Source organism: Wyeomyia smithii, chromosome 3 (genome assembly GCF_029784165.1).
Source record: "Wyeomyia smithii strain HCP4-BCI-WySm-NY-G18 chromosome 3, ASM2978416v1, whole genome shotgun sequence".
Lineage (NCBI taxonomy): Eukaryota > Metazoa > Arthropoda > Insecta > Diptera > Culicidae > Wyeomyia > Wyeomyia smithii.
Window position 1 is genome coordinate 268,251,531 of NC_073696.1, and position 22,520 is coordinate 268,274,050.

The 22,520-nt window shown below is 47.0% G+C and overlaps 1 protein-coding gene across 1 annotated transcript; it reads left to right on the top strand.

The window, feature by feature from the left end:
- Positions 1–9,273: 9,273 nt before the first annotated feature.
- LOC129729278 (uncharacterized) lies at positions 9,274–15,511 on the top strand. The gene is made up of 5 exons (XM_055687790.1): positions 9,274–10,154; positions 10,217–11,802; positions 11,914–12,426; positions 12,490–12,693; positions 12,744–15,511. The coding sequence occupies exons 1-5, from the start codon at positions 9,274–9,276 to the stop codon at positions 15,509–15,511; spliced, it is 5,952 nt and encodes a 1,983-aa protein (XP_055543765.1).
- Positions 15,512–22,520: the final 7,009 nt, after the last annotated feature.

Below are 22,520 nucleotides of genomic sequence, written 5' to 3' on the forward strand. Positions count from 1 at the left end.
TGGACGAAATCACTGAGGGGTGCGACATTGCACAAGCCCTTAAAGCGAAGTGCGGGGTGGAGGTGGCTAAGGAGTCAATCCGCCTCCGCAAAGGTCCGGCGGGGACCCAGGTAGCTACCTTCCGACTACCGTCGGCGGACGCTAACCTGGCCCTGAAAGAGGGCAAGTTGAAGGTCGGCTGGTCGGTATGTCCTCTGGGCATACTACAGCAACCAGACATTTGCTTCCGGTGCTTCGAGGGCGGACATAAGTCCTGGACCTGCAAGGGGCCCGATAGGAGCCAGCTGTGCAGGCGATGTGGAGGTGCAGGCCATAAAGCAAAGGACTGTGGGGAGTCTCCCAAGTGCATGGTATGTTCCGGGAAACGGGACGCCAAACACTTTATGGGAGGCCCCAGGTGCCCAGCCGGTAAGCCGGCTGCGAAACCACGGGCGTAAGGGTGACGCAACTGAACCTGAACCATTGCTTCGCGGCTCAGCAGCTGCTACACCAAGCAGCCACTGAGTCGTTGTCGGACATCGCCGTCATATCGGACCCCTACCGCATCCCTCCCGGAAACGGTAACTGGGTTGCGGATAAGTCCAGATTGGCGGCCATATGTACGACGAGCAAGTTCCCGGTTCAGGAGGTTGTCTCAACCTCAGAAGAAGGGTACGTAGTTGCTAAGGTGAACGGAGTGTTCTACTGCAGTTGCTATGCTCCGCCACGTTGGTCTACCGAAAGGTTCATCCAGATGGTCGACCTCCTATCCATGGAGCTAACGGGCCTAACGCCGTTGGTGGTGGCGGGCGACTTCAACGCTTGGGCTGTTGAGTGGGGAAGTTGCTTCACGAACCAGAGGGGCCAGATCCTGTTGGAGGCTTTTGCAAAGCTCAACCTAGATCTGGCCAACGTTGGGAACAAAAGTACATTTAGCAGAAATGGTGCGGAGTCGATCATCGACGTGACGTTCTCCAGCCCAGGACTGATCAAGAACTGGAGGGTAGACGATGGCTACACTAATAGCGACCACCAGGCGGTCTGTTTTAGTGTAGACAACAACGAGAGGGGGCAAGCGACGGGTAGAGCCAACACTCCGACCGTTCGCGGGTGGAAGACATCGCACTTTGATGCCGAGGTATTCGAAGAGGCAATGAGAAGGGAGCGCGAGGGGGGCAGTTGGCTTCGCCCGACTGCTGACCAACTAGTTGCTATGCTATCGCGGGCGTGCGACGCCACCATGCCTAGGACTCGCCAACCTAGGAATGGAAAGCCACCGGTTTACTGGTGGACGGACGCGATAGCCAACCTTCGCAGTGCGTGCCTCCGTGCAAGACGGAGGATGCAGCGTGCGCGAAACGAAGAAGAGAGGACAGAGCGCCGCGCAGCATTCAGTTCGGCAAGATCGATGCTAAAGAGTGCGATAAAGGCCAGCAAGAGGGCCTGCTTCGATAGGCTATGTGCGAGTGCCAATACAAATCCGTGGGGTGACGCCTACAGGATCGTAATGGCCAAGACTAAAGGCGCGCTGGCGCCTGCAGAGCGATCACCAGCGATGCTGGAGCGTATCATCGAGGGACTCTTTCCACGCCACGAGCCAAGTCCTTGGCCTCCGGCGGTCGAGTCTCACGTCCGACGTTCCAGTATCTCAGACATAGACCAGAGATGGTCGGCCAACCTGCCGAGCATCCAATCCGTGAGCGACGACAGCCGTGTCGAGGCAGGGGAGGAGGCAAGGGTTACGAATGAGGAACTCATCGTGATCGCCAAATCCCTAAAGGTGAGCAAGGCACCGGGACCGGATGGTATCCCTAACCTGGCGATCAGGCTGGCGATAAAAACGGCCCCCGGGCTGTTCAGGGCAGTCATGCAGAGGTGCCTGGATGACTGTCTCTTTCCGGACAGGTGGAAGCGGCAGAGACTGGTCTTATTGCCGAAGGCTGGGAAACCGCCAGGGGACCCATCGGCATATAGACCTATCTGCCTGCTGGACACCGCGGGCAAGGTGCTTGAGAGGATCATCCTCAACAGACTGGTGAGGTACACGGAGGGTGTACACGGTCTGGCAAGTAACCAGTTCGGCTTCCGGAAGGGCAGGTCCACGCTGGACGCAATCTCTTCCGTCATCAAGACGGCGGAGGTAGCAATCCAGCGCAAGAGAAGGGGAATACGCTACTGCGCAATCGTCACGCTCGACGTGAAGAATGCGTTCAATAGTGCCAGTTGGGACTCCATAGCGCTCGCGCTCAGGAGCATCCATGTACCGGTGTCGCTGTACAAGATTCTGGAAAATTATTTCCAGAATCGAGTACTTGTTTACGACACAGAGGAGGGTCAGAAGTGCGTCCCAATTACCGCAGGAGTTCCGCAAGGTTCTATCCTGGGCCCGGTGTTGTGGAATGTCATGTATGACGGAGTGTTAAAACTCAAGTTCCCTGTAGGGGTTGTGATCGTCGGCTTTGCAGACGACATAACGCTGGAGGTTTACGGCGAGTCTATCGAGGAGGTCGAGTTGACGGCCGCGCACTGTATACGCAAGGTCGAGGACTGGATGCGCTCCAGGAAACTGGAGCTCGCGCATCATAAGACGGAGGTCATGGTTGTGAACAACCGTAAATCGGAGCAACAGGCGGTGGTCAGAGTCGGAGACTGCACCATCACCTCGAAGCGATCCCTGAAGCTCTTGGGGGTTATGGTGGACGACAAGCTCACGTTCGGGAGTCACGTCGACTATGCCTGTAAGAGGGCCTCATCGGCTATTGCAGCACTATCTCGTATGATGTCCAATAGCTCAGCGGTTTATGGCAGCAAGCGAAGACTTCTTGCCAGCGTGGTTTCGTCCATACTTAGGTATGGTGGGCCAGTGTGGTCCAGAGCGCTAGGTACTAACAGTTACCGTGGCAAACTGGAAAGTACCTACAGGCTCATGTGCCTGAGAGTTGCGAGTGCGTATCGTACGGTGTCATACGATGCAATATGTGTCTTGTCCGGCATGATGCCTATCAGCATCGCCATCAAGGAGGACAGAGAGTGTTTCGACCAACGTGACACAAGGGGCATACGAGGTACCAGAAGGTCATTCTCGATGCTCCGTTGGCAGAGGGAATGGTCTAATTCCACAAAGGGCAGATGGACGCACCGACTCATACCGGAGATATCCGGCTGGGTCGGGAGACGACATGGCGAAGTGAACTTCCACCTGACACAAATCATGTCAGGCCATGGTTGTTTCAGGCAATATCTGCACAGGTTCGGACACGCGGTGTCCCCCATGTGTCCCGAGTGCGTGGAGGAGGAGGAGACTGCTGAGCACGTCTTCTTCGTATGCCCCCGTTTCGTAAGAGCGCGGAGCAACATGATGGCTGTGAGCGGGCCTGGCACTACTCCGGACAATCTAGTCCGGAGGATGTGCGACGACCCGGACATCTGGAACGCGGTCTGTGCGGCCGCCTCTCAGATTGTTCTGGAGCTGCAACGTGTGTGGCGGGTCAACCACCAACACGCCAGTGGTAGCTAATTACCAGTCTCCAGGTAGTTAGCTAGGAGGTTATAAGAGTAAAGAGGGTGCATCACGCACAAAAGCCACTTCCCGACGTAATACTTAACAGTCGTCCCGGGAAGACCAGGGCTGGAGACTGGAGGGGTTTTAGTGGGTCGGGACAGGGATAAGTAGGTGTCTGGGGGAGTGTAACTACCCCAGCATCTCTCCCCTAGTCTCATCCCCACACCCTGAGTTCTCTTCTCAGGTGTCTGTTTGCAGATTTCCCCGCCACCTTAAAAAAAAAAAAAAAAAAAACACAGGAAAATCTCAATATTTCAAAGAATAAGACGAAAATCTGAATCTGGCTTTTATAGCTTTATTCAGTAACTCATAAAGATTTTTGTACGGTGTAAGTTTTAAATCCTTGCGCAGAAGCAGGCGGATTGATTCTCGTTCATTTTCGTTCTCGTTCATTTTAAGGTTCCTGGCCAGCTTCCGTGCAGATTGGACGAGATTCCGGCGAATCCGGTCTCGTATAATCTATTTCAGCCTTGGAGTTCTCACAGACCTTTGTCGTCCAGATCGTGCCTTGTCCTCGGTGCCTCCGGTCTCTAGATACCGATTTATGGTCCGGTACACGAGTTTCCGGTTGATTCCGAACGGTTTTAGGTGCTTGAATATGTGTCCGGGTTTGTACCCTTTCATTTATTCAGCGATAACAGCTGCTCTCAACTCTGCCATGGCTCACAACTTAGGCTACTGTCATACTGAGGCGTCAAATGAAGCGAAGCGTTGAGCGTTTGAGAAGCGGAATAAACAGAAGCGTTGTGTGAAGCTTCCTATGACATACTGGAGCGAGCGTCGCAAATGCGTTGTGTTGTCATATTCCTAGATTCCAGTAGCGGGTTTGTTTGAAGGAAATATGAATTCGTCCAATGAAGATTTTTTTGCTTCTTCAAGCACGGAAAATTACGTTTTAGTAAACATAGAGATTTTTTCATGAAATAAAATAATATTACTGAAGTGAGTTGCGCTACAGACGTAGTAAAAAATATAAGAAATTATTCTGAATTTTAAACCCGTTGACCCCGAGCAACGTTCAACTAGTTTATAATATCTGTTAGGATTTCAATAACCCATGTGAGCACAGCTAGTTACTCAGCGGCTTGCATTTTCGCGACCAAAGAAGTTCAGCATGCTAAATTTCTGGCCATTCGAATCAAAACTCAACAATATCAATCAATAATATCAGTGCTATTTTCCCGACGACCTGAAAATTTTTCCCGATAGTATTTTCTATCCTACTTTTTTTCTTTTTTAAGATTTAAGACCAAAATAAAGCAAATATTAAGTACCTGGCGATATCAGGTTTAGTCTGAACATGGATTTACTGCACAACCCTCTTCTAAACATTTTAACATTTTCTAAACGAAAATGTATTTTATTTGCTTTTTTAAATTACCAAACCAAAACAAAGCAAATATAAAGCACCTGGCGATAAAAGATTTAGTCTGAATATGGTATTACCGCGTACATATACGCGCGTCAAAACACTACTCGTTCTGTTTCGCCGCCTCTATCGACGCGTCTTTGCCGCTCCAGTATGACCGGTTTAAGCGTTTCATATAGACGTTCGAAGAAGGAGCTCGGACGTTTTTGCGACGCTTCTTGCTTCGCTTCATTTGACGCCTCAGTATGTCAGTAGCCTTAATGTAAACAAACTGCACAGAAACGAAACTCTGCCACTTTGGGCAGCAAAATTAACCCTTTCATTTGACATATAGATGGCACCAGAGAGATGCAACGTGTAGGTTACAGGCGACCCCAAAAAAGTTTGACCAGACTTTTTTGTCACCGTGTAAACAAACAAGGAAAAGTTCGCAAGTTGTTGCCTAGTGATGATTCGTCTCCAACCCTCCGAAGTGAAAAACACTTCCTCACCCCATGTCTACGTTTTGATGAAGTCGTCACCATGATGAGTAGTGTAACGGTTTAATCAAAAAGTAAGCACGGGGTGAGGTAGCATTTTTTGCTAGAGAGGTTGGAGACTAAGTATCACTATGCAACAGGAAGAAATTTTTCCTTGTTTATTTATGTTTCCTTGCTAACTTAAAAAAAACTCCAGTTTTCAGTGTTTGGCTTGCTTTCAAGAAGCACAAATATTGAGATCAGGGTATGTAGCATTGTTGTATTTACAATATAAATGCATTGAAATGATATATTCAACGATGCGAAAATTTTTTTTTTTCAAAGGCTGTTTAAAAACAAACTTCTTTGCAATCAAATCTGTTTCCAATATGGCCGACTCCGCATTTGACATACCGTTACAACATATCTCTGTACATTATGGTCGTCGCACTATTCGCAACAACAGCAGACAAAACTGACATAAGACGTTAGTGAGCTGTTAGCATCTGGTGGCTATCGTCACCACCGATAACGTTATTGTTTAAAGACGCTGTCGTCATCGTCATTAACGATATCAGACGTTATCGGTGTCGGCGATGACGATCGTCGACGATAATCTATCGTATTAACCACCCTTATCAGCGGTCACCAGTGACCCCGAATACACGAACTCGTCCCCCACCTCAAGCTCATTGCCGTCTACAGAGATTTGAGTTGGGAAGCTGATGATGCTCTCTTTGAAGCCTCTCACTCGCATGTATTTTGTTTTCAACACATTCATTCGTAGTCCAATTCGCCCGTTATTGAATAGCAAAGTCCATTACCTTGTCTTAATGTTCTGCGCGATGCAAAGGATCTCGGGAGTATCCCTGAAACACGCATATAGCATATAACTTGCGCCATGCTGGCTGCTCAAGTCGAGTCAGTTAATCCGGAAATCCGTTGTCGTTCATAATCTGTCAAGGCTGTTCTTGATCGACTGTATCATAGGCCGCCATGAAGTCGATGTAGATGTGCTGTGTGGGTACGTTGTACTCGCGACGTTTCTGTAAGATCGGTCGGATTGTGAAGATCTGGTCCGTGGTGGCACGAGCTTCCATGAGGCCCGCTTGCACTGGCCACCGAACCTCCTGGTTAAAAGTAATAGATGACGAAACAGGTTCTGTGAGAGTATTTTGTAGGTGGCATTACTATGCGAGATACTGTGCTATAGACTGTCCTAAAAATTATAAATACATCTTCTTTCTTGAAAAAAAAAGAAAACAGGATTTTTCGGGTCATTTTATTCTGAAATATAGATAATAAGTGTTTTCTTTCCAGTTTCAATTCAAGTTGGGATTATTTTTCGTAGGATACGCGAGTTCTCTAACTTTTCTCTTAACACTACTCATAAGCTTTTGCATAGTGTGTTCTCCGACCATTTTTACCACTTTAAGCCAATCTTTTTTAAATTTTTCAACATTGTCCGCTGGTTTGACATATTTCCTCAGCTTTGCCTTGGTCAAAGCCCAAAAATTTTCAATAGGGCGAATTTCAGGGCAGTTTGGAGGATTCATCTCCTTTGGGACACATGTGACATTATTTGTTTTATACCACCCTAGCGCATCCTTAGAGTAATGGCAGGAAGCAAGATCGGGCCAAAAGACTGGAGGATTGTTATGCTGCTTAACCATGGGTAACAACCTTTTCTGCAAACACTCTTTCACGTAAATTTTAGCATTCATTGTGTCATTCGTAATGAATGGACGAGATATTTTCCCACATTCACAAATGGCCTGCCAAACCATTACCTTCTTGTCGAATGTTTCGATGTAAATGGCTTTCACTGGTCCAGGGACATCCTTTCCCTTCGGTGATGTATAAAATTGCGGTCCTGGCAGAGTCTTATAGTCCAGTTTTATGTAGGTTTCGTCATCCATGATAACACACCCCATTTTTTTGGTCAGAAGTTTGTCATAAAGCTTCCGAGCTCTCGGTTTCACACAAATCAGCTTGTTTTGGATTTCGTTTTGGCTGATTCTGCTTCTGACGAGTCTGCAGACCCATAACGTTACTCGCCGTGGTTCCAAGCTTTCTCGCCACGTCTCGTACTGATACTTAAGGATGCCGCTTGTAGTATTCCTTAACCTTTTTGTCCATTGTGGGATCAACAGGCCCGGGTTTTCTACCACGTCTTGGGGCATCAGTAAATGTGCACTCTTCAAAATATTTTTACAATTCGCTTTCTTTGCTCGGGAGAAAGGCCACGCATTTTCAAAATTTCGCACTAAATGTTAGAAAAAATGACAGCATCTGTTTCTTTTGGATGTAAACAACAGGACGCAGCCAACGTTTGGTTGAATACTGCACGTTATTTGAAATGACGGTTGATCGTAAGTGTATTTATAATTATCGGAACGGTCTATAGTTGCGGGATTCCAGCTTGTCACCCTTCTTGTAGATGGGACAAACAACTCCCTCCATACACTCGTCTGGCAGTTTTTCCTCCTCCCATATCCTAAAATTACCCATTGCAGCGCTCTAGCCAGACGCCCTTCTCCCATTTTTAAAAAGCTCGCTCGGCAGTCCGTCTTTACCTGCGGCTTTGTTGTTCTTCAGCTTCCTGACCTCACAAAGAGCTTCATGAACATCGGGGGCTGGTGCTCCTAGGACAGTTCCTGCTCCACTTCTGTTTACTGCATCGCCATTCAGGTGTCTATCGAATTATTCTTTCGATCTGTCGACCAGCTCACTGGCATCCGTGAGAAGGTTTCCATCCGCGTTGTTGCATATGTCAGCTTGCGGTACAGCCTCTACCTGACTGGTTTACCTCCTCATAGAACTTCCGCGTATCACAGAGATGGTGCAGCTGCTCCAGCTCTTCATGTTTACCGGAAACGGTAAACGGAAACGGCTTATGATGCACATAAGCTAGAAATTTACTTCGGACGCAATTTTCAATCCAAGATCACAGCTTCCAGTTTCTGAAGAACGGCAAAATCCAAGATGACAACCCCCGGCTTTTGGAAAACAGCCAAACGCGATCGAATAGGAGAAAACGCGTTTTAAAATGACGGCTATTGTCGCCGAAACCCCCCGTTGCGGCGAATAGGGGGTGAACAACAAACCGTTTCATATCTAGCGAAAAGGGCCGAGCGAACAAAATGACAATTAGGATGTAAACATCCGTAAACGTCATCGTTTATTCAGTTTCGATAGCAAGTTGAACCGCATATCAGTCGCGAGTTTATTGAATTAAGTAAACTTAAACAAATAGTCGTTCCACAGTCCGGAACAATATTCAATTTATTACTACTCACCACGTAGTAAGTGGTATTTATAAAGCAGGTTAAAAGGCGAAGGTACGTTGCTGAAAATAATTATGAACTTATACTTACCCGTAACTTAACCTAAAACACACAGGAAATACTTACCGCTAATCGTTGTTCATCGCTGGTGGACCTGAAAAGAGAAGAAATAGAAGGTTGCCTGAAAGGTAGAAAGAATTAGTAGAAGGATTTCGGATATAAAAACCAAGAAACACTGAATAAGTAATAAATTATAAATTATCTTTAACACTTTATTAGAACCTAAAATATATTACAGCTTTGTAGCTGGTAAGTAAGCAACTAAAAAGACGGTGTTTTTTTCGACGTCGGGAACATTCTACAAAGTTATTCATCCTGAGTTGGATGATTCGTTACCCGTCGGAGGTTGCCGTTTCGGATACCACTTGGAAGAGGATTTTTCTCAACGATTTACTACTGACAGGTTGGAGTGCAGCATCGAGTACGAAGTCGAAGTGCAGTAATTAAAGTCAGTACACTATTTTATTCTGTCATCATCGTCGGTTGCGAGCTGCTAATTATAAGGATAGTTAATAAACATAGTTAGTTAGCTGTTAGGAGAATAGGCCCGCTCTCGAAATGTCAGACTTTAACGATAATTTACCCGGTGATGCGGCTTCCGTCACCAACGCAAAATATTGCAAAAAGTGCGATCGTACCGACGTGCAAGAAGGTATGGTGTGTTGCGACGTTTGCGATTCTTGGGTACACTTCCAGTACGCGGGTGTGAGTGAATCTATCGCTGAACCGGATAGGAGTTGGAAGTGCAGTGATTGCATGGCAAACTGGGATGCTGCATCAAAGTCTGCTGTATCGTTCAATGAATCGTCGGTCAGCAAGAGCAGTAGGGTGTCACAGAAACTGCAGCTAAGTTTACAACTTCTCGAGGAGCAACAGAAGTTAAAGAAAAAGCGTATGGAAGAAGAGCGACGCATACGCAGGCTGGAAGAAGAAATAAGAATGAAACAGATTGACGACGAACAAGAATACTTGAGGCAAAAGTACGCTTTGCTGATGCAAATAGGAGAGGAAAAGGAATCGTGCAGTAGAAAAAGCGGAGTTAGTGTAAAGATTAGACGCGAGATGATGGAACAATGGCTCGCAACGGAGACCCAAAAGCATGCAGTAGGACAGTCGAAGCCATCTGCGTCTGGATTAAAGGGTACCTTGCCAGTTTCTGCCACCGGTGCAGTGACTTCGAACAATATGGTTCCACTCAACCAAGGTATGGTTTTGCTAGATCCAACGATTCCAATTCCCGGAGGTGGTGTTACAGCTCTAGCGAAATCTTACGAGTCGTTGGTAGTACCAACGATGTCCACAAGTACATCAAACAAAGCATCGGCTAATTCAACGATTCCAGTGACAGTAAAGACGAGTGCGGGTGGAATTTTGGTCACTTCTGTTACTACAGCTCCAATCATGTCTTCGTTGATAGTTTCGATGGTGACAACCGTGCAGTCAGTTCCTAGACCAACGGTGACGGGAATTCAACATCCGGTGCCGTTTTATTCAAATTCAGGAGCGAACGCAATAGGCTCAAGTATAACCGGTTTGATTACTTCCCAGCACCGGCGGCGCACGGAAATTGCCCTGTCTTACCACCGATTAACCCAATGCAGTATTCAATAGCTTCTAATGGTCCTCCACAGTTGCCTTCAACCACTATCTCCTCAAGTCTGTTTCCGGGAATTCAAAGCTACCCAAACGCCTTCCCCGGTTATCCAGTATTATTTCCGTATACTGGACCATCTGTAGTACCGACATCCATGGTGGTCGATGGGGCTGGGATTAACCATTTAGTTGGTCCGTTGGGACCAACGTCGGCTAATGTTTTTCCGGGAATTCAAACCCATCCGGGACCAATCGAAGGAAATAGAGTTAACCCTTCGGTCGCATTGTCAGGACCGACCAATGCGCAACTGGCAGCTCGGCAAGTAATGCCCCGAGACTTACCGAAGTTCGTCGGAGAGCCCGAACAATGGCCTATTTTTTATAGTTCCTTCAAGAACACGACTGAAGTCTGTGGATATACGGAAGCAGAGAATCTGGCCAGACTGCAGCGTAGCTTAGGAGGTTCCGCCTTGGAGGCAGTTAGAAGTCGCCTGTTGCTACCCGCGTCTGTGCCATACGTAACGGAAACTTTACAAAAGTTGTACGGAAGGCCAGAGATATTAATCAGTTCTCTACTAACCAAAGTGAGAAGCGTTCCTCCACCAAAGGCGGATAACTTAAGCACTATTGTGGCTTACGGATTGGTGATTCAAAACCTCGTCGATCATATTATATTGACTGATCAACAGGCGCACTTGTCAAACCCGATGCTGCTCCAGGAGCTGATCGATAAATTACCTGCCTCGCTGAAATTGCAGTGGGGAGCGTTCAAGCAGGCACACCTGCACGTTAACCTTGCGACGTTTAATACCTTTATGTCGGGCTTAGTAAATTTGGCGTCGGAGCTGAGTGTTGGAGTAGAGTCTGCGCAAAATTACAGCAAGCAGCATAAGGCGGAAAAGTTTAAGCCAAAGGAGAAGTTGTTCACTCACGCGAACGAGCTGCCCACATCAATGAAGGAAAACACAGTTGGGGAGATCTCATCTAAGCCTTGTTCGTTTTGCGAGAAAAATAGTCATCAGATTCTGAACTGCGTAAGTTTCAAATCGTTGGACATTGGTGGTCGTTGGAAGGCAATACGACAAAAGAATTTATGCCGGTTGTGTCTAATACCGCATAGAAAATGGCCATGCCGTTCGAAGAAGGAATGTGGAGTAGATGGATGCCGAGTTCGTCATAATATGTTGTTGCACTGTAGTCGGAATGAAGCGGTAGATGGCGCAAGATCCGCTGAGACCGTTCACCATAATCATCACCACACAAAATCATATTCGTTGTTCCGGTATCTCCCAGTTACGCTGTATGGAGACGGGAAGCAAGTCGAAACTTTCGCATTTCTAGATGATGGATCGTCATCAACGTTGCCTGAAGAAGAGATCGCGACACAGTTGGGTATCGAAGGTGAACCTGACAACTTATGGTTTAGTTGGACTGGGAAGATCAGCAGACAAGAGAAGACCTCCAAGCGGTTGAGCGTGAAGATATCCGGGGTTGGTAAGCAGTAACTATTCCAGCTGGGCAACGTACGGACCGTACGGGAGCTGGGGCTTCCCAGTCAAACGCTGAATTACAAAGAACTGTCGAGTACCTTTCCGCATCTGCAAGGACTTCCCGTTGCTAGTTATACCAATGCCAAACCAGGCATGATTATCGGTCTTGAGCACGTGAAGCTGCTCACTAGTTTGAAAATTCGCGAGGGCAGCTGCAGCGAACCGGTGGCCACTAAAACTAGGTTGAGGTGGTGCGTGTATGGGAGAAATTCCGGGGACAGAGGGTCCATGGAACAGCTTCACCTGCATGCTCGAGTTAGTATGAGCAATAGCGACTTGCATGACTCGATGCGAAAGTTTTTCGCCGTTGAAGATGCCGTAGTGACAAAACAGATTGAAGCCGAGGAATACAAGCGGGCACGCAGTATTCTGGAAGCAACCACGGTGCGGAAAGAAGCCCGTATGGAAACGGGATTATTATGGCGTATAGATAACGTAAAATTTCCGGATAGTTTTCCGATGGCGGTAAGCAGGTTGAAAGGTCTGGAAAAACGGTTGGCTAAAGATCCTGAGCTTCGCAGGAGAGTGAATGAGCAGATAGAGAGCTACGAGAAGAAGCAGTACGTCCGTAAGGTGTCACCGGAGGAACTTAAGCAAGTGAACCCCGAGCGTGTGTGATACTTGCCGTTAGGAGTGGTAACGAATCCTAGGAAGCCAAACAAAATTCGGATGGTGTGGGATGCTGCTGCCAAGGCTAATGGTGTCTCATTCAACGACATGCTGCTAAAGGGTCCGGATCTACTGGTTTCGCTTGTGGAGGTGTTGCTGCGGTTTAGGGAAGGCAAAATCGCAGTGTGCTCAGATATCCGAGAAATGTTCTTGAGGATTCTGATTCGTGAGGAGGATAAGTGGTCCCAATGTTTTCTAACGCACTTGATTACGCAGAACTTTACCCCAAAGCGGTAGATGCGATTATTAGGAACCACTACGTCGATGATTTTCTCAGCAGTGTCAATTCTGTGGAGGAAGCCGTACAGCTCGTTCGGCAAGTGCAGCTAATACACGCAGCCGGTGGATTCGAGTTCGGAAAAATTCTATCCAGCTCACAGGAGGTGCTCGATCTACTCGGGGAGACTGGTACGTCTGACAGCAAGTCACTCAATTTAGAGAAGGAACGGGTCTACGAGCGAGTCTTGGGCGTGGTATGGGTTCCCAGGGCGGATCACTTCACTTTCGACCGAACAGGGCTGGAAGGAATTTTAGAAGGCGGAATGATTCCAACGAAGCGCCAAGTTTTACGCACAGTTATGAAATTATATGATCCGCTGGGATTCGTAGCGCACTTTGTAGTGCAAGGAAAAATCTTAATGCAAGAAATCTGGCGAACGGGTACTAACTGGGACGAGCCCATATCAGAGTCTTTGCACAACCTGTGGAGTAGGTGGATCGAGGTGTACCTGACGATCAGCGAGGTGAGGGTTCCCCGATGCTTTCTTGGTCATCTTTTGCCGGAGGAAATCGACGAAATCGAACTACATGTGTTTACGGACGCGAGCGTAGCGTCCTGTGCTTGTGTGGCCTATCTGAGGATGTCGTATAGCGGAGGCGGCTGGTGTTCGCTGGTTGCAGCAAAGACAAAAGTTGCGCCACTTCGGGCGCTCTCAATCCCCCGCTTGGAGCTTGAGGCTGCCATGATGGGATCACGCTTGTTGCAGAAAATTCTTACGGCACTTACCCTCAACATTCGAAGACACTTCCTGTGGACGGATTCAGCTACAGTGCTCGCATGGCTCCGCTCAGACAGTCGTCGATATCACCAATTCGTTTCTTTCCGGGTTGGAGAAATTCTTTCGCTCACCAGCGTGGACGAATGGCGTTATGTACCATCGAAGCTCAATGTTGCGGACGACGCCACGAAGTGGAACTCGGGACCCTCATTTGACCCAGAAAACCGTTGGTACCAGGGACCACCGTTTCTACGAAACCCAATAGAGCAGTGGCCTGGGCAGTCAGTAGTGGAGGATGAAGCGGATGTAGCATGCGAAGAACTACGTTTAGTAGGCGTACATCAAGCGGCCGAGGAAGTGATTCGCGTCGAGCGCTTTTCCAATTGGGATCGTTTGCTTAGAGCGATGGCTTATGTTCACCGGGCAGTCAGGATCTGGAAGCGAACTCTAGGGAGAAAAAGTCGACGGCATGTCCTGGATCAGGAAGATATCGTGAAGGCGATGGAAACGCTTTGGCGCCAGGCACAGAGTCAGGCTTATGTGGAGGAGGTTCACGCGCTAAACCATGGTTGCAGCGTGGGCAGAAGTAGCCCACTGTACCCCCTAGTTCCGTTTATTGACGAGCACGAAGTCGTACGCATCGGAAGTCGGATTGGAAGCGCACCGCACATTCCCTACGCAACAAAGTATCCCGTAGTGCTGCCGAGAGATCATCGCATTACCTTCCTACTGGTACAGTCGGTTCATCGCCGGTTCTTGCATGCTAACGGAGAAACTGTTTGTAACGAGCTGCGACAAGAGTTTTACATCCCGAAGCTTCGGGTGTTCGTGAAAAAAGTAAGTCGAAGTTGTCAGTACTGCAAGGTGAAGAAATCAACTCCCCGGCCACCATTGATGGGACCTTTGCCGAGAGTACGCCTAACCCCATTCATTCGGCCATTCACATTCGCCGGTGTAGATTACATGGGACCCCTCGAAGTAAGAGTTGGACGATGCGTCGCAAAACGGTGGATTTGTTTGTTTACATGCCTCACGGTGCGAGCAGTCCATCTGGAGCTGGTCCACAGTCTTTCGTCTGCATCTTGCGTGATGGCATTCAGAAGATTTGTAGCCAGGCGGGGAGCTCCACAGGAGGTATTTTCGGACAACGGAACAAATTTTGTGGGAGCCAATCGCCAGTTGTCAGAGGAGAAGAAGAAAATTCGGGACATTGTTCAAGACTGCGCCGCCACATTTACCAATGCAAATACTCAGTGGCATTTTAACGTTCCTGCGGCTCCGCATATGGGAGGACCATGGGAACGCATGGTGAAGTCGGTGAAGGTAGCGATGAAAGCTGTGTCGGATAGCCCACGTCACCCTAGCGACGAGGTGTTGGAGACCATCATGCTGGAGGCCGAAGCAATTGTCAACTCACGACCACTGACTTATGTTTCTTTGGAGGCAGAAGACGACGAAGCGCTCACACCAAACCACTTCCTTCTGTACGGACGGACTGGGTTTAAGCAACCGATAACGGAACCTGTTCAGGGAAACATTCTGCGAGACAGCTGGAAACTAGTGCAGCATATCATCGACGATTTCTGGCACAGATGGGTGCGGGAATATCTCCCAATGTTGACGAGGCGAACGAAGTGGTTCGAACCAGTGAAGCCGTTGAAACCAGGTGATCTAGTCGTGATCATCGACGAACAGGCGAGAAACCGATGGGAACGAGGGCGTGTACTGGAGACGTTTCCAGACAAATCCGGGCAAGTTAGACGTGCCACAGTGCAGACAGCCAGAGGAGTGCTTGCTCGACCCGCGGTAAAGCTGGCGGTACTGGACGTCACCGGCGAAGAGGATACGGGTGTAGTAACTCCGGAAACGAAAGTGGTTCACGGGTCGGGGAATGTCGCCGAAACCCCCCGTTGCGGCGAAAAGGGGGTGAACAACAAACCGTTTCATATCGAGCGAAAAGGGCCGAGCGAACAAAATGACAATTAGGATGTAAACATCCGTAAAAGTCATCGTTTATTCAGTTTCGATAGCAAGTGGAACCGCATATCAGTCGCGAGTTTATTGAATTAAGTAAACTTAAACAAATAGTCGTTCCACAATCCGGAACAATATTAAATTTATTACTACTCACCACGTAGTAAGTGGTATTTATAAAGCAGGTTAAAAGGCGAAGGTACGTTGCTGAAAATAATTATGAACTTATACTTACCCGTAACTTAACCTAAAACACACAGGAAATACTTACCGCTAATCGTTGTTCATCGCTGGTGGACCTGAAAAGAGAAGAAATAGAAGGTTGCCTGAAAGGTAGAAAGAATTAGTAGAAGGATTTCGGATATAAAAACCAAGAAACACTGAATAAGTAATAAATTATAAATTATCTTTAACACTTTATTAGAACCTAAAATATATTACAGCTTTGTAGCTGGTAAGTAAGCAACTAAAAAGACGGTGTTTGTTTCGACGTCGGGAACAGCTATCATGGTTATACTAAATATTGGCAGTCAGCGATTCATCACAACCAGTGTAGCGAAATTTTGACATTTGCAAATTGAAAATGTTCAGATTCACTCTACCTCTCTTCAAGTTGATATTGAGTGTCACCCGAGTCAATTATCAGTGAAAATCATCTCAGTAAAATGAATGATATTAATATCGAAATTCTTTGATATGAGCCAATCTATTGCATGAGGTGGATGGTGGGCATCTTCATCCTTCACCGCATAAAAATCGCTGAAGTAACATAGCGTGTGCGAAATCACAGAAATGCTGCCAGTCAGCATTATCACTGTCAACTGATTGGCGCTGAAAATATTTATCACTTTCAGCTCGTTCGCGTTGAAACTGATATTCGCAGTTGTCAGTGTCAACTGAGAACCTATCACTGACAGTGATATTTTGCAACACTGATCACAACCAGGAAAAACATCATCAATGGCAAGTTTTACAGTTTTCTGTTCATAGCTTTTACTTGTGCGTAAAAAAAGCACTACGTGTGGTTATCGTGGCTGAACATATTTTATGCTAAATCCAGTGTATTAAAAGAAAATGCTCGGTTCACACAAATGATAATAGTTATTTTTTTAATCAATAATAGTATATTTGACACGGGATAATAGTTATTTAAATTTCATTGCCTGATTTTCAATGACTTATCGCTTTGAAAATGGCTGCCTACAAAGCGCAGCTGGTGATCTTTCTCAAAGACGGTCTCTGAGAGTTTATCGCAGTGTAGAACACAAAGTGTAGTGAAATCTTTGTTATTGAAGTAGAATACTTCTCTCAGGAAGTTCGGCTACATAGGGATGTGAAATGGAAATCTAAAGCCGAAAAAAGTGAAAAGTATGTCCAATTTCAAATGCTAATAAATCGGTTAGTATTCGATGGATTTCCTTCGTTCTTGTAGCAATAGATTGGAAAATCTTCTAAGATTCTTCTCAAAAGAAGATAATTGTAATTTCATTATTCACACTATTGTACTATTGAAAATAGTTAAGCCTTGTAAAAACGAAAAATTCGACCTCTGATTGGTCGTTATATGATTGCTTCCCCAGCACGGTCGACAGAATCATATACCTTGCCTTTTAAAACATGCTATTTGGCCTATATAAGAGCCAGTTTCAGCCGAAGCCGCTCATCATCACATTCGCTCTCAGACTGTTGAGAAGTACAGTTCTATTTCTGAAAAGCCGGGTTAGTTAAAAAAAAAATTCCGTTTTGTGCGACAGTTTGTCGCTTGCATCGCTGTGTGATGTCAAAGAAAAAGAGAAGAGCAGGCTCGAGCCCTGCGAAACAAAACTCCGCTGCTGAAGGAGGCAGTAAAAAGAAGAAACCAGGTGGGAAGCAGTTGCACTTCGAAAAGTGTGGCTGACTGCGACACGGTGACAAACTTTAGCGACGTTGAAGATTTTGGCGGGCCGACTGATGTTCCGGATTCTGCCAGCCCCAATACGGTGAAAGTGAAGCTTCCCCCGCTGGTAGTGAAAAACGTCCATCTCAACAAGCTCATTAGCGACTTTATATCGCTGGGCGTAGCAGCTGAATAGAAGTTATGCGGCATCTGTACGAAGGTTATGCTCCACACGAAGGTGGATTTTGAGAAGGCCACGAAGTTTTTGAAAAAATCTAAAACTGAGTTGTTCACCCACGACAATCCTGGGGAAAAGCTATTCAAGGTGGTCATCAGAGGCTTGCCAGGTTTCGACCCCAAGCTGATCGGTACCGAAATCAAGGATCGGTATAAATTGGCCCCAATTGCTGTCTATCCGATCAAACGCAGGAATGAAAATGAAAGGAAATACCCAGACTGCCTCTTTCTGGTACATTTCCCAAAAGGGACAGTTACACTGAGCGCTTTGCGAGCCATCCGCTCTTTGTTCTCCATTATCATCCGTTGGGAGCCCTATCGTGGAGGCCGTCGAGACGTTACGCAGTGTCAGAGGTGCCTCAACTTCGGTCACGGTACCCGGAACTGCAACATCAAACCGCGTTGCAACATCTGCGCCAAGGACCACTCTACGTCGGATTGCCCTGCGGACGGTGCTGGTGCGGTACAGTTTAAGTGTGCTAACTGTGGCGGTGATCACCAGAGCTCTGATCGACAGTGCTTCAAACATATCCGCATGCAGGCGTCGTCAAACAACCAGCCGAGCAGGAAGAAAGACAAACCACCGGTCTTCAGGGCGGAAGATTTTCCTCCTCTGCGTTCATCCCAACAAGCAGGGCAATCAAGCACACGTACGCAACTTGACCTTCCACACTCACCATCCGGCGGATTAGCCGGTCAACGGTCGCCTCCCCCCCCCCCTGGCTACTGGCGTCCACCCACAACAACACCACCGAGCGCTGAGTCCGAGAAGTACTCCGCGGATGAGCTGCTAGAAATTTTTAGCAGCATGACCAATGCCCTTCGTGCGTGTCGCAACAAGCCCGAGCAAATCCATGTGCTCGGTAAATTTATTATCCAGTATGGATCGTAAACCCATCTCCATCGTCACATGGAAAACTTGCTCTGTTAGAGCAAAAACATCGAGCTTGCTGACTTTCTCCGCAAGTACAACATCGACGTGGGTCTACTCACAGAGACCCACCTGAAATCCGGCGACAGTTTTTGGCTGCCGGATCACAACATCATCCGTCTTGATCGCACCAACTCCAAAGGGGGGGGGGGGGGGTATCGCGATCATCGTCAGAAAGGGGATGAAATATAACATCTTGCCGCACTTACGCACCGCCATCATCGAAGCCCTTAGTGTGGAGGTCAAATCAGCTACCGGGTTCAACCGGTTCATCGTCGTCTACTGTCCTCGCCAGTGTAATATCAGCAACGGTACAGCAATGCAGTTCAAGAACGACCTGGCAACCATCACCAGGACCAACTCCCGCTTCGTCGTTGGGGGAGACCTAAATGCTCGGCACGAGGCCGGGCGAAATTATCGGCAGAATCAGAACGGTCGCCAACTCTTCGAAAACTCGCAGCATGGCTTTTACACGGTGCAGTTTCCGGATGAGCCGACTTTCATCTCCCCAGCGGGGAACCCTTCAACCCTGGACTTCTTCCTGGCCAACATCGAGCTCTCCGAACCAGTGGTCCGCAACGATTTTAGCTCAGACCACCAACCTGTCGTTGCTGAGGTGGGGATCGGTGTTGCTCCTGCCAGCTGCCTGCGGAAAGACTACCACCATGTCGACTGGGAGCGCTTTGCTCGAATGGTGGACAACAACATTGACTAGGCGCTGCCGCTTGACAGCGTGGAAAACATCGACCAGGCGTTGGAGGGTCTCCAACGAGCCATAAACTTGGCCTACGACGCGTGTGTGCGACGTGTTCCTGTGAGGGGTAAGTTCCTTGCTATTGATTCCCATACCCGGCTGCTAATTAGATTGCGGAATGTGCGTAGACGCCAGTTTCAGAGGACCAGGGATCTGGAGATTAAGCTTGAGGTGACCGATCTGAATAGGCAAATTGCTTCCAGGATGGTCTCACTCCGGAATGAAAATTTCGGACGCGTAGTCCAAAGTTTGGACGACCGCTCCAGGCCATTCTGGAAAGTAGCCAAAGTGCTGAAATCGCACCCCAAACCGGTTCCTCCCCTCAGGGTCGGAGAGAGGCTTCTAGTTGCGCCGGTCGAGAGAGCAAATGCGGTAGGCGATCACATTGCCTCATCGCATTTGCTTGGCTCGAACATGGCTAGTCCAATGGAAGACCAGTTCGAACAGTGCGTTCGAAACCTCGATAACTCCCCTTGTACAGTTCCTCAAGAACATAAAATCACAACAGAACAGGTTTGCTCAGCGCTGATGAGTACTAAGAACATGAAGGCTCCTGAGTTTGATGGGGTCTTCAATATTGTCTTAAAAAAGCTCAGCAACAGGGTTCACCTGTTGTTGAGCTCTATCTTCAACAGATGCTTGGAATTGCACTACTATCCAAGCATTTGGAAGATAGCCAAGATCATACCGATCCGCAAACCCGGGAAAGATCCGACGCTAGCATCAAGCTACCGTCCGATCGGCCTACTCTCATCGCTGGGCAAACTGTTTGAAAAACTGATCCTAAACCGCATGTTGAAGGTGGCTGAGTAAAACAACATCTTTCTCCCGGAACAGTTTGGGTTTAGGAAGGGTCACTCCACCACGCACCAGTTGGTGCGGGTGATGAACAACATCAGAAGGGACAGGGCTGTATCCAAGTCCACAGCCATGGCATTGTTGGACGTCGAAAAGGCGTTTGACAATGTCTGGCATGACGGTCTGGTATACAAGCTCTGTGCCTTCAACTTTCCACCATATTTGACAAAAATCATCTGTAGCTACCTTCGGCAGAGGTCGTTCAGGGTATCGCTGAATGGTTGTTTATCAAATACTTTTTCCATCCCAGCAGGGGTCCCGCAGGGCAGTCTGCTGAGCCCTTTGCTGTACAGCATTTACACCTTCAACATTCCTTCCCTAGGAGATGGCTGCGTGCTCTTTCTGTTCGCAGATGACACTACAATTGCCGTCAGGAGAAGAATGCCTCGTGAGATCACCAACAAACTTCAGCGATGCCTAGACGCCTTTGTCGAATAGGCTAACACCTGGAAAATTAAGATCAACGCTTCCAAAACCCAAACAATAATGTTCCTTCATCGACAATCCCCTAAACTGAAGCCCCCTCCATCATGCGTTGTGGTCATGAACGGTACCGGGGTTGAGTGGTCTTCCGAAGTTACCTATCTTGGGCTGCTATTCGACGAGAAGCTTCTTTTCCGATCGCATGTTGAGAGGATTCTGGTTAAGTGCTAAGCTTTGGTTCGGTCACTATACCCGCTTATTTGTCGCAGATCTCGCCTCTCAAGAACAAACAAACTGGCAGTCTACAAACAAATAATTGCCCCCGCAGTCTTTTACGCGGCTCCGGTGTGGGAGTCATGTGCACAAACTCACAGGAACAAAATACAGATTGCGCAAAACCGAATCTTACGGATGATCCTCGATTGTCCCTATGACACCAGAATCAAGAGGCAGCCACTCTAAAAGTAGATGCCAGAATCACAGATCTACATTTGTCCAAAAATGCCGGCAATCAGAATACGCTTTAATAAGCGGTTTGTATATAGTAGGTTAAGTTAGTTCTAAGCTGTAAATAGTAGTTTTAAGTAGTTTCCCTTTTTTTTCTTTCAAACAAGCGCCACCAAAGTGGACAACCCAAAATCCAAAATTTCTACAATTAGAAAGCTTAGTAGAACAGAAACCAAAACTCGCTCACCAAAGATGAAAACAGTAATGTAAATCACTTAAATTTGTAAAAACATGTATTATACCCTACAAAAGCATAAAAATACAGATAAACTTAAACAACAACGAAGCCGCTCATAATAGTTCTAGACAGCGACAACATCAGTCGTCCTTCCTTAGCAGCAGCACTAGCAGTGCAGTGGATACAAGCGATGGCGGAAAGCGGCCACAGCTGTGGCATAGCAATGGATAGCGCACTAGTTGCAGCGGATCTCAGCATCGATAGCGGCTGATGCAGTGAGGCACTTTAGTGAAATACAGTCTCTGTGCGATAGTGGGCACTAGTAGATGCTTTCAATGAAAAGTTGACTCATTTTGACAACACGTGAGCCGTCTAGTTTTGAGTGTTATATCAGCATTTCACTGTTTACTTTATCACAAGGAATACTTTATTCGCACTGTAAGTGATAACGCAAAGATGTGATCGGCATCTTATTCGATACTAAAATGAACAACAAATTGTCGTTTTCAGGATGAAATATAAACCTGATGATTAAAGCGTTAATGTTTTCTCTTGAGTTCATTTACATTTTTAAATTTGTAAATGTTACAAATATTACTTTATTTCCGTGTCCCAGAACGTTCTGAATTATCTTTTCCTTCAGTCATGAGCACGACATCCGAAAAAAATTCATCTCAAAATTTCAAAATTGTCAAGCCCCAACCATGACCAGCAACTTACTATATTATTGAAAATGATCAATCCTTGTTGAAGCGCAAAATTCGATTAATCTGATTAGTCAACGTTTATTTACTAGAAAAATGACTGACACGCAAGCAGCCGGGTTATCTTTCTTATAAAAGTATTCTACTTCAACCTTGCGGTCGTGGCTTTGCACGCAACCCTCCTGTGATTTTTTTTGACGTAGAGCTACGTCTGTCAGGAAGTTCGGTTACATAGGGATGTATAATGAAAATCTATAACCGGAAATAGTTAAAAATATGTCCAATTTCAAAATGCTAATAAATCGGCTAGTTTTTGATGAATTTCCTTCGTTCTTGCAGCAATAGATTGGAGAATCTTCTAGGTTTCTTCCGAAATGCCGAAAATCTAAATTGTATTACTCAAACTGTTGTTCTATTGAAAATTGTCAAGCCTTGTCAAAACGCAAAATTCGACTTCTGATTGGTCGTCATATTGACTACTTCCCGAGCATGGTCGACAGAATCATAGACCTAGTGATTTGGAATGTACTGTTTGGCATATATGTGGGATGGT

Excerpts from the sequence above, each read along its gene's own strand:
- LOC129729278 (XM_055687790.1), top strand. The coding sequence starts at position 9,274 with ATGTCAGACTTTAACGATAATTTACCCGGTGATGCGGCTTCCGTCACC. Across the intron at positions 11,803-11,913 it reads CGTGAAGATATCCGGGGTTG|GACTTCCCGTTGCTAGTTAT; the intron begins GTAAGCAGTAAC and ends CGCATCTGCAAG. Across the intron at positions 12,694-12,743 it reads GTTCTTGAGGATTCTGATTC|AACTTTACCCCAAAGCGGTA; the intron begins GTGAGGAGGATA and ends TTGATTACGCAG.